This window comes from Lolium rigidum, chromosome 4, assembly GCF_022539505.1.
Source record: "Lolium rigidum isolate FL_2022 chromosome 4, APGP_CSIRO_Lrig_0.1, whole genome shotgun sequence".
NCBI classification, from domain to species: domain Eukaryota; kingdom Viridiplantae; phylum Streptophyta; class Magnoliopsida; order Poales; family Poaceae; genus Lolium; species Lolium rigidum.
In genome coordinates, this window is record NC_061511.1 from 202512403 (window position 1) to 202524711 (window position 12309).

General features: G+C 43.1%; 1 protein-coding gene across 1 annotated transcript; it reads left to right on the plus strand.

Annotated features, from left to right (window-relative positions):
• Window positions 1-1704: 1704 nt before the first annotated feature.
• On the plus strand, window positions 1705-10429 carry LOC124648053 (disease resistance protein RPM1-like). The gene is made up of 5 exons (XM_047187879.1): window positions 1705-2769; window positions 4298-4966; window positions 8058-9032; window positions 9207-9950; window positions 10109-10429. Exons 1-5 carry the CDS (start codon window positions 1705-1707, stop codon window positions 10427-10429), a joined length of 3774 nt encoding a protein of 1257 aa, XP_047043835.1.
• The last annotated feature ends 1880 nt before the right edge of the window (window positions 10430-12309 follow it).

The following is a 12309-nucleotide window of genomic DNA, read 5'->3' on the forward strand; positions in this document are numbered from 1 at the left end:
GGTCCGTCAGATGCACCAGACTCCTTTCACCAATATCCCTATGACAAAATAATATCTAATGCACTTAAAATTGCTTACTCGAATACAACTTCGGGTTCATATTACAATGGAATAAGTCAAGATTTCAGACTCAACCCGAGTTTGCGACTCGAGTAGAGTCTCGGGGGCTACTGAAATGGGTTTACCATATTGGGTACTAGATGTTGATATCCCTGTTATGGATCCAGGAAGGAGTATACAAGGCCCATGGAGCCAAGAGGAAAGAAAAAGCCCATGAACTATATAGAATAAGCATGTATAGGCCCATATCGGGTAAACCAACATGTAATCAGTAACCGACACGGTTTTGGACTCTGAGACCTGGCCTACTATATAAAGGCCAGGAGGAGCCACCGGGGAGGAGACCTAGAATCCTTATCTTGTGACACACCATTGTAAACCCTAGTTCCAATACAATCTTGATGACTTTAGCCTCCAATCAATATAGGTTGGATAATTCGTTTGTCTGACAAGTCGACAAAACCACCAGCGCACACCTCTTCCCTAAAACCCAAGTCCATACTCATGGGAATTGCCGAGGTTAACCCTCGTTACTCGGCAAGGGTGTGCAATGGTTGGGGAAGAGATAAAGAAGAGAGGATAGAGATTCCAGGAGAGAAAGAGAGCGGGGGAGATAGAGACGCTGACGCATGGGCCTGCAGGTTGCAATCCGATGTGGATTTGTTGTTCAAGAGTTGCTGATGCCCCCGATTGACACCCCTGATACCGGGTTAGTTGGGGTTGCTGGCGCCTGCATGGGGCTCGCGCTAAAGTAGATTTTCTATTGGGGTCACCGGTGAGAGCATTTTTTCATTTGGAAACCAATAACCACATGAGGAGTGCTATGAGGGTTGCTTGTGGAGATGCTCTAAGAGTATCTGCACCTGTGACCACATACAGTAGCCGACAGCACACATAGCGGCTACGTATTGGAGTCGCCGGCAGTAAATGCCCGCCAAAAAGTTGGAGTGTCCACACCAGTTAAGCTCCATAGGTGCAAACATTAAATGAAGAGGAGAGAGAGGGGATGGTAGGTGGGGAAAAGAAAGGTGAGAGTGGGGTTAGAGAGGGAAGATAGATTAAATATGGGTCTAAAGAATCGTGCAAGTGGGTGATTTTTTAAAATTGGATCCTGATAATCGTATGGAGACGATATGGCATCGTCGGTGGAGATGCTTTAACCAATATTCGAGATTTTTTCAGTCGTTCAGATTGCGACCAAGTAGGCTTGAGAGCTTGCCTGCCCCGGGCAATAAATAATTCAACCTCCTGACCTCATGTCAGTTGCTGCGTCACTGTGATCAGACTTGGTACTTAATTACTTTGTTATACTTCCTCTGTTACTACTGTCTAGTATGTACATCTAAATTTGTCTAGATACACTTAAAACATTGCTTTCAAAAAAAAGATACACTTAAAACATCTAAATTAACTTGTTACTAGTGTCTTTTAGTGTCGTAGGGAGTAGTACACGGCGCAATGGTGCCTCGAATCTTGTAATGAAGATGAAGAAGAAAATGGCCAACTTGACTTGAGGTTTGTACTAAGATATATACCCCCCCCCCCTCCTACCTTAATCCACCTTCCCTGGTTCTGCTACACCCACATCTACCATTACCACAAACAGAGCAGCCAGCAGCCATATCACGGCGAGAAAGGAGAGTCATGGAGGTCATGGCGCTGAGTATGGCCAAGGCCGTGTTTAATGGCGTACTGACCTACGCCAAGAATGGCGTGCTGAGCTACGCCGAGGCCAACAAGGCAGAGGAGATCAGGATCCAAAGCGACGTGGACTTTATCACCGAGGAGCTGCAGATGATGCAATTGTTCCTGGTGACGGCTGATGAGGACAATTGCCAGAACAACGTGATGTCCACGACCTGCCTGAAGCAGATCCGCAACCTAGCTTACAAAGCGGAGGACAAACTCATGGATTTTGGCCTCCACTCAGAGAAGAAGCCATTTTGGGGGTTCATCCCCCGCAGCCTATCTGATCCACACCGCATTGCCACAGAACTGAATGAGTTGAGAGCCAAGATGGAGGACGTGAGCAGAAAAAACCCTCGCTACGGCCTCTTCAAGAGCAACAATGTTAGTTCTGCTTCGAGGTCTACCGCAGCTAGCACGGAAATGTTTGGCATCAATGAAGCAATCCTTGCCACCCTGGAGCAGAAAAAATCATACGTTCTCCAGCAGCTGATTACCATGGTGGAGGAGGATCTTAGAGTGATCGCCATGTGGGGAACAAGCGGTGATCATGGAAAGATGTCCGCCATCCAGGAGGTCTATGATGATCCAGAGGTACTGAAAAAGTTTGGATTTCGTGCTTGGGTTAGATTGATGAATCCTTTCAATCCACAAGAATTCCTCCGGAGCTTGGTGAGGCAATTCTATGAAAATTCCCATGAAGAAGTTGGAAAGCAAGAAAGCGAAACAAGTGTTGGGGCTAATATTTTTGCGAAGATGGAGAAGATGGATCAAAGTGATTTAATCTGTGTATTCAATACCAAGTTGTGTAGCAATAGTTACCTCATTGTGATAAATGACCTATCCACTATAGAAGATTGGCATTGTGTCAAAAAGTACTTTCCCAACAACAAAAAACAGAGTAGAATCATTGTTTCGACGCAAAATGGTGAAATTGCAAGCTTGTGCACAGACAATCCGTGCCAAGTGACTGAGCTCAAGCAATTGTCATGTGATCAAACTCTTTATCTTTTCCACAAGAAGGTAAATCTTTCTTCTGGTATATCTTTTGTTGTACATTTATTTCGTCTGCTTTGTCGATGATATATTCTTATTTTCATTTCACATCTAATTGCTCACAGATGCACTATGTGAGCCTGAACTTTACCTAGTAAGTTTGATATGCAAACGTATTGACATACTCAGTAAACTTGAACTTTTTTTTTATTCAATGGCTCATACCTACTATTACCTGTTTAAATGTAAGATGCTATTTATGATTGTATAGGGCTAATATGGAAATTTGTATTTTTCCTAAGTAATCTTCTGGTTTATGTATGTTCTGGTTGTCAAGTGAATCGGAAAGGGGTAATTTCAGCCTTTGAAGACATCTCTTACCAATCAAATTAGCAATAGCTTTCTATAATTATATAACTTACACGGCAGCCAAGAGGGAATAATACTCTCTTTGTCGCGAAAACGCAAAAAGCTTTGTGTTTCAGTTCATTGATAAAAAAAAGTTATATCTCACATCTCTGAGGAACTTACTTGGTGTGTTCACAAAATCTTAGTTAAGTTACTAATAGTTAATTCTGGTTCTACGAGACATTGCTTCTAGCCCTCAAAATGTTGTAATTTTGGATATTGGCACGGTCTTCAAAATATAACTTAGGCCATTAAATTAATTAAAACATATTATGAAATCCAAAAAAATGTATAAGTCAGAGTAATTTTTGACAAAAAAGCATATATATGATTTTCATGTACCCAGTCAAAATTTTGTGAAGATATTAAAAGTAATTATTAGAAGGTTAACACACGTATCTAAAATAATAATTTAATGGGATCAGAGGAAGTATTTAACAAAAAATTCAAAATTGATGAAATATGAAATTGAGACATTTTAACTTTCCAAAACACGCCTCCAGTTAAAACATATGCTACTTTAAAAAATAGACGTTAGTTGAAATTGAGTTGGGGCTATACAATTATTTTGAAAGATTGTTTGAGAAATATCTAAAATAGGTAGCTTGGTGGACATAGTTAAAATCATGCCCATGAAAGTCCATAACATTTAAATAAAAAGGTCCACTTTTGAACCTCCACTAATGCAAAAGTTTAATCTTCAACCTTGAACTCTAAAACCGGTATCTTTTATTCTGATGTACAGTTTGAAACTTTGGAATACTTAATATATGCTAAATTTCAATTTCCCTAAATCTTTTTTTTAAACAAGACCCACAGGCCCAATGCCCAGCTTTTATTGAAAACTTAACAGTGTCTTACAAAGAAAATAAAAAAAATCACAACTGCTATGGCAACATACTCCTTTTATCTACTCTGTTTATGTAAAGTTCTGACCTGAAATGCAAAAGCGACGCCCAAGTTTTCTAAGTAAGATCAAGACGCTTGGGATAGAGCCAAGGGGTTAAAGTAAACTGACTGGATAGTTTAACTAAAAATAACTGGTTCAAATGTGACCTTTTGCAACAATTCAGGGTCGAAAGGTGGACCTTTTCCTATTGTGTAGAGTATAATTACAAAAGTTCTCACGGATACCCTCTTTGTTCAGGATGTGCATGCATCAATGCCCACCAGTAATATACAACAGGAAGATGAAGAACCAAATACTGCAGGTGAAAATATTTCAACTGCTTCAAAGAAGTTTAATCGCAGCAGGACACTGGCACTGGTTGACGGAGTTCTCACCGGGCGAGAGAAAGAGAAATCTACTGTCATCAAATTAATTGGTCAACCAGACAACAAACAAAGCTGTAAGGTGATCTCAGTTTGGGGAATGAGTGGTCTGGGAAAAACCTCTCTTGTCCGAAGCGTCTACGGAAGCCAAGAGCTTGCTGTCTGGAAGCATGCATGGGTCACCGCATTGCGTCCTTTTAGCCCTGAAGTACTCCTTAGAGATTTGGCTTTGCAGCTTCAGAAAAGTATTCAAGAAGATATTTCTGGAGCAATATCAACTAAAGGGGTAGCACTGATGAAAATTCAAGAGTTGAAGGTGGAATTAGCTCGGCTACTGAAAACACAAAATTATCTTGTTGTACTTGACGATATATCATCCAATTATGAATGGGATTTGTTAAAAGAGTTTTTGGATGATGCTGGAAGGATCATAATCACCACGAGAGAAAGAAACATTGCCAAATATTGTTCAAGGGTACACGAGAACATGTACGGTCTTCAAGGTCTTCAAGACGATGCTGCACTTGATCTCTTTACAAAGAAGGTACTTCTGTTACCTGTATCCTTTGTTAGTTTTCATATGACTTTTGCTTCACATGATATTGTTGAAATATGCTTTAAATTTATCTCAATTCAAGATTAATAAGTTTAAAAGACATGTGTCGTGGAAGTAATTAATTCTTACATCCTACTACAGTAAGTAAACATTAGTTTTGCTTCACATAATATTGTACTACCTCCGTTCCATAATATAGACCGTTTTTGTCAACTATTTTAGTTTGTCGAAATGTCTTATATTTTGGAACATAGTGATATTAAATGTGCTTTAAATTTTTCTTAATTTAAAAATTTATACGTATAAAAGACGTGTGTCATGGAAGAAACTAATGTTTACACTCTAGGGGTCTTGTACATAAGCATTGCATCTAGGAAAATGACCAAATATTCCGAATAGAGAACATGGTCCTTTTCTAGTTAGAGGGCTGAAAATTTGAGGCCTTGAATCTAAAAATTATTTGGATATTTCATAATTAACCATAGAAGATAAATCATATGACTCCGAGATCACATGCTAGCTTATAAAATGATTGCATCTAAAATGAGGCAACAGTACGGCCCAGATTGTTCATTGGGTGCTCTGTAATTTTCTCAAAGAGAAAAGAAAAACTTGTTAGCCATAGAACATGTCTCAAAAATAAGTCCTATAATAGACTTTTCTTCGATTTGTACTTGCTGTCGACGTGGCGAACTTTAGGCGAACTGGCCAAGTACCAACTTGGAATTGATTGTACTCCCTCCGTTTTTAAGAAAAACTGCTCAATTTTATCTAGATACAAAGATATATATAGATATATTTTAGTTATAGATAAATCTCTATCTAGAAAAAGTTGAGGGGTAACTAGTGTTGGTTAAAGACATAGGCAAACCACGTGCTCTACCATTTAGAGTCTAACCATTCGGTAACTAGGCATGTGTGTGTTCATGGGAGAATGATATACTATTAAATATCTCTATCCTTAAAACATCTTTGTTACAAGGAGAAATTACCTATAAGTTTGACCGTTGATCAATAGGACTTTTGTTGAAATGGGCACAAATGATTTCCCTCAACCATTAATGAAGCAAAAGAGAGCCCAATTAATTAATTGAAAACCGGCAAAAACCATCAGAAAACCGCCGAGCGACAACATTGCAAAACCAAAACTCTGCATAAACGACCCAAACTTCGCGATATAAGTGGTCGAACCAAGATCCTCATGAAATCTAAGCCTCCTGCGTAAAGACAACGCAGCTCTGACTCTAACGAAAAACAAGAAGGAGACTCAAGCTGGTTGGCGCCGCATAAGATCACCTATTGACCACCTGTCGCCAGTCATCGTATGCCACTAGGACTCCGCCACCGCAGCTTCGACTTCACAGCAACAAACAAGCTTATGAAAACCCACATACATGATGAAGAAGAACCAACTCTTCGGCATCACTTGTCCCCACCATCGTTGTGATAGAAGCCGCAACGTAGCTTCCTTACCTTTCCACTGGTCCCGCTTGACGATGTTCAGCTCCAAAGACGACGCCCCCAAGACGGAATGCGACACAAATGTGCCACCATGGTCAGATCATACAAGATCAAGGACCCCCAGAGCTGTACCAGATCTGTGCGGAAGGGGTGCGGCAGCAATGCAGCGATACCCGGGAAGGTCAACGCCGTGATCGCTAGACACAGCACTAGGGTGTTTCACCCGCTCCCAGCATGCTCTCAGCCATCTCCATCGAACCTTCCCGTGACGAAGAAGCACCAACATGTTCTGCAGTGTCGGCCGCACCTCGCGGAGACCACTGGCGGCCAAACTCCGGCACGACGCACCACATCCACAATGGGCGACCGATCGCAACATGAGCGCCGAGCCCGTCGAGCACCATGCCAGCAAGGAACAAGGGATCACTTCCCGAGACCAACAACTACCATGGTTCCGGGCCGCAGCCATACCCCAGGAAGGTTGACGAGCACCACCCACGCCCACCTAGCCTGCCCGGACCAGATAATGCGCAAGCAACACAGAGCCGCCCTCTACCCTCCGCCCTCCGCACTCCACACCCCTCATTTTCGGGCACTCATACCGACTCCACGTCTCCACCACCGTTGCTAGCACTGTGCGCGCCGTTCAAACGACTACACCGACGAGCGCCACCACACCAGGAGCCTGGGCCGCTGCCCCGACGTCCGTGCTCCATCGCGCGCTGCGATCGATGGATCCCTGCCCCCTTTAGAAATAGGGCACGCCTCCACCGCAGCAAAGGCCGGCGGCAGAGAGGATCCGGAGAGAGGCCAGCGGCGGGGGCGCTCGGGTTTCCCCCTGTGTCGCTAGAGGAGAGGCACACGGGGGCGGTTCCACCGTCCAGCTTTTTTCAGGTCAGTGGTAACTGATAAGTGTATATGGGAGTGAAAAAAATGATCACTTGGATTAGAATCTCATGATTATTTAATATTACACCTAGTTTGAAACAAAAAGCTACTTTTCATCTAACAATTTGGAAAGAATTGGAAAGAATTGAATGACACATTTAATAACATTGAATAAACACTACTCCAAGTGATAATTTTTCGAGCTAAGCTAGTGAGCTTACTTTACAAATGAAACATACGATTATTAGTGTGATATTTTCGAAATAGCACAACAATAAATTGGATACAAAGAAAAGATGATCATGATGTTAGCCTGCACATGTGATATTTTATTATGTTTGGTGGTTGTAAATCTATAACATTTCTTACCACATTATGACATTATGTGAATGTACATGATTACAAATCATGAAATATTAATGGAACTCATTAATTAAAAATTAAAGGCATTTCCCACACATTTGTGAGTGCCACTATGCTAGTTTACGTACAAAAAGAATCATAAAAAATTATGTGTAGGTAGTGGTTGGGTGATTTTTTGACAACATTTTGAAGTTTGGCCTTCATATGAGCTTCAGTTGTAATTTTTGCAACAACTTTATCCTAGTTTTTCTTCCAGAAGCCACAGGCTGAAGGTAGCAAAAACAAGTCTAGTATTTGATAGTCTTAATTTAGTAACTACTAGTATATAATCTGAATACTTAACTATGTAAAACTACATTCGTTGTAGGTATTCAAGGACAACACTCACAAATTTGATTGTGTCCCGGCTATGATGGATCAAGCAAGTATTATGCTAAAGAAGTGTGATGGACTTCCCCTTGCAATATCGACGATAGGTGGATTTCTAGCCACTAAGCCAAAAACTGTTATTGAATGGAGGAGGATGAATGATCGTGTTAATGCTGCACTACAGATAAATCCTGAACTTAGGACAATAAAGGCTGTTCTTATGATGAGCTATGATGGTTTGCCATATTATCTCAAGTCTCCTTTCTTATACCTGGCGATATTTCAAGAAGATCAAAAAATTAGGTTGGATCGCCTAGTGAGGCGGTGGATGGCAGAGGGTTACTCACGGGATATGGATGACATTACTGCAGAGCAACTCGGTCGTAGGTACTTTGAAGAGGTTTTGGATAGAAGTATGACCCTGCCAGTGGAAGATGTAAATAATCGCAGTGGCAAAATTGATTCTTGCCAACTTCATGATATCATCCGGGAATTATGCATCTCAAAAGCGAGAGTGGAAAACCTTGTCTTCACCCTAGAGGATGGATGTTCTTTGGTCAGTACACAAGGTCCAATACGTCATCTTGTCATAGGCAGCAACTGGAAAAGGGATGTTGATGCATTGCCGAGTGTGCTGGACTTGTCTCAGGTACGGTCATTGACCGTGTTCGGAGAGTGGAGACCCTTTTTCATCTCCGGGAATATGAGGTTCGTCCGAGTGCTCGATTTGGAAGATACACTAGGGTTGAGAGACCATCATCTTGATCGTGTCGGAAAACTCCATCACCTCAAATTTCTTTCTCTACGTGGATGTTGGAATATTTTCCGTTTGCCAAATTCTTTGGGAAATTTGTGGCACCTCCAAACACTGGATGTTAGAGGTACACGTATATTTGACTTGCCAACAGCAATTACCAATCTTAGCAAGCTACAGAACCTTCGTGCACCAGATTATTTGGGAGGCAGCAACAATGTCAAGGGAGAGGATGACATAGAACTTGAGTACTGCGGGTACGTTCATGATATTTTCCCAAGGAAGTGGGACTCATGTTGCCTTTGGATGTCTATATGTCCTCTTTTATTGAGACCACAAGTTTTAGCTGGTGGTTTGAACAGGCGTGATGCACTCAATCTGTTCCGCTTTGAGCTTATTGACAGCAAGTATGGTGCTAAAGTTCCTAGAGGAATAGGTCAGCTGAGGGCTCTGCACAAATTAGGTGGAGCCTATGTTGAGGAGAATGCCACTGTAAAAGAGCTTAGAGAGCTTACTGAATTGCGTAAGCTTGGAGTGGCTGGTATCAGCAGCAAAAACAGCATGGAGTTTTGGTCTGCCATTGGTGGTCACGATCATCTTCGATCTCTTTCAGTGAGAGGGAAATCAAGGAAGGATGACTTAGATGGTTGTCCGGGTGAGCGTTTGTCGCCACCAAGCTGGCTAGAGAGCCTCAAGCTGTACGGCAGGCTGGTCAGGGTAACAGATTGGATCCATCAGCTTCAGAATCTCTGCAAGTTGGTGCTGGAGCATAGCTGTTTGGAGCAAGATGGTGTCATACGAGCCCTTGGGATGCTACCAAATCTTGCAGTTCTACGCCTGAAGGTTTCTTCATTCTGGGGTAAACAGCTCCATTTCCAAAACTCGGATTTCCCGAGTCTCGTGGTGCTAGAGCTTTATTACTTACCGAACCTTGAATCGGTGCTATTTGAAGAAGACGCAATGCCTAGCCTCGAGCTGCTACAAATTGGTACTTGCTCCGAGCTGAATAAAATCTCCGGGCTATCAGTTCTCACAAGCCTCAAGGAAATTAGGCTGGGTTCTTTTCTTGACGAATCATTGAAGCCAGAGATGCTGAGGCAGCTAGGGCAGCGTCAGAAGCACGTCATCGTGAAAGATGTATGAATTCCACGGATCTGTGTATCTTTCCCTTCTTCTCCTTCTTGTTGGAGTAGTACTACCGTAATAATCTCTGTCGCATGCTAGAATTTGAACGGCTGATTTACATTATTATTCTAAACATGTACTGTAATCTTGGAGCATAATTTTCTGGGCAGAGTTCGATTTTCTCTGGTCGAGTGGTCGTCGTTCTCCGTGTCCCAGGTGACCAGGTCACGCCTCCGGCCACTATCCCTCCTGTCCCAAGTCGCACCTCCCTCGCCCCCTCGCCGGCTCCGGCGGTTGACCCTTCTCTGCTGCTCCCCGCACGGCACCGGTGGACCGGCCCACCCGACCAGCCCCCACCCCCACCCCCAGGTCGCGCCTCCGCCCTCTGGAGATCTGACGGACGACCCTCCGCCCTTTGCCGCTCCAACTCGCCTCTCTGGTCGCCGCACTGCGTCCTCTGGGCTCTGGTGCCGGTCGCTGCCCACGCCTAGCGCCCTCTGGTCCGGCGGCCTCGATCCCTGCCGCAGTGCTGCTGCTCTTCTCGGTATGCAGCTGTGGCTCCGGCGGCCTCACGCTTGATTCCAACCGGAGTTGCGGGCAGACCACATGCCGTCAGGCACATAGGCCATTGATGGGAATTAGCGACCGAGCCAATAATCAACCTGGTTTTCCTTGTGCTATGTTGTTTCCTTTGCAATCACCTTATTGCAGACCATAAATGTAGGTATTTTTTGTTCTGTTGCGAGAGAATGTAGGAAAGAACTCGTTTCGGCTTTCACCTGGAATTGCAACCCCAATTAGTTATTAAATTCAGAGCAGTGAAGTTTACAGGCTTTACCTGCATCGTATTTTTCGGTTCTGCACTTTTTATAGTATCATAGTCATGTTAGTATCATAGCTAGTATCATGCACATTGGTCCCGCAAAAATACTGATGTGGCAGCTAATTAAGGAGGAGAGAGAAGATTAGAGTAACATAGGTAGATACTGTATCATAGCGCATGTCACGAGAAAAGTTAATGTCAAACAAATCTTGTGCACAAATTTGCATTGAGATTCTAAAAAGCAATAAATATAGCATGACTATGATACTACTTCATGATACTAACAACTATAGAGATAGTATCATACACAAGTATCATATGCATGATACTACTACATAATACTTAGAGCATCTCCACTCGTTTGCCCTCCCCACGCCGAAATCCGGGAAAATTTTCGTCCGGATTGGACGTAAATTTGGCATGGGGAGGAGAAGTTTCCCAGCCGCGATCTCAGGCGAAGACGGCGATCTAAATTTGAAAAACGGAAACTTGACAAACTACGGCGTAAAACGGTCGAATTTAGACTAAATTTAATGATATTTACTATATAGAGGGCGAAGTCCATACATAGAGACCGAATTCGACTATATTTCGAATTCGGCTAGGGGAATACAACTGTAAATATAAAAACACGGCGCTCTACATGCCGAAATGGCGGTAGAACACCGTGTAGTCGCCGTCATCGTCGTCGGAGCCGTCGTCGTCGAACTGCGGCGGTGAAACGCGTACATCACGCGTCCGTTGGGAACCCCAAGAGGAAGGTGTGATGCGTACAGCGGCAAGTTTTTACTCAGTATGAAACCAAGGTTTATCGAACCAGTAGGAGCCAAGAAGCACGTTGAAGGTTGATGGCGGCGGGATGTAGTGCGGCGCAACACCAGAGATTCCGGCGCCAACGTGGAACCTGCACAACACAACCAAAGTACTTTGCCCCAACGAAACGAGTGAGGTTGTCAATCTCACCGGCTTCGTTGTAACAAATGATTAGATGTATAGTGTGGATGATGATTGGTTGCAGAAAACAGTAGAACAGTATTGCAGTTGATTGTATTTCAGTATAGAGAATTGGACCGGGGTCCACAGTTCACTAGAGGTGTCTCTCCCATAAGATAAACAACATGTTGGGTGAACAAATTACAGTTGGGCAATTGACAAATAAAGAGGGCATGACCATGCACATACATATTATGATGAGTATTGTGAGATTTAGTTGGGCATTACGACAAAGTACATAGACCGCTATCCAGCATGCATCTATGCCTAAAAAGTCCACCTTCGGAGTTATCATCCGAACCCCCTCCGGTATTAAGTTGCTAACAACGAGACAATTGCATTAAGTATTGCGCGTAATGTAATCGGTGACTACATCCTTGAACATAGCACCAATGTTTTATCCCTAGTGGCAACAGACACATCCATAATCTTAGAGATTTCTGTCACTTCCCAGATTCACGGAGACATGAACCCACTATCGAGCATAAATACTCCCTCTTGGAGTTACAAGCATCTACATGGCCAGAGCATCTACTAGTAACGGAGAGCATGCAA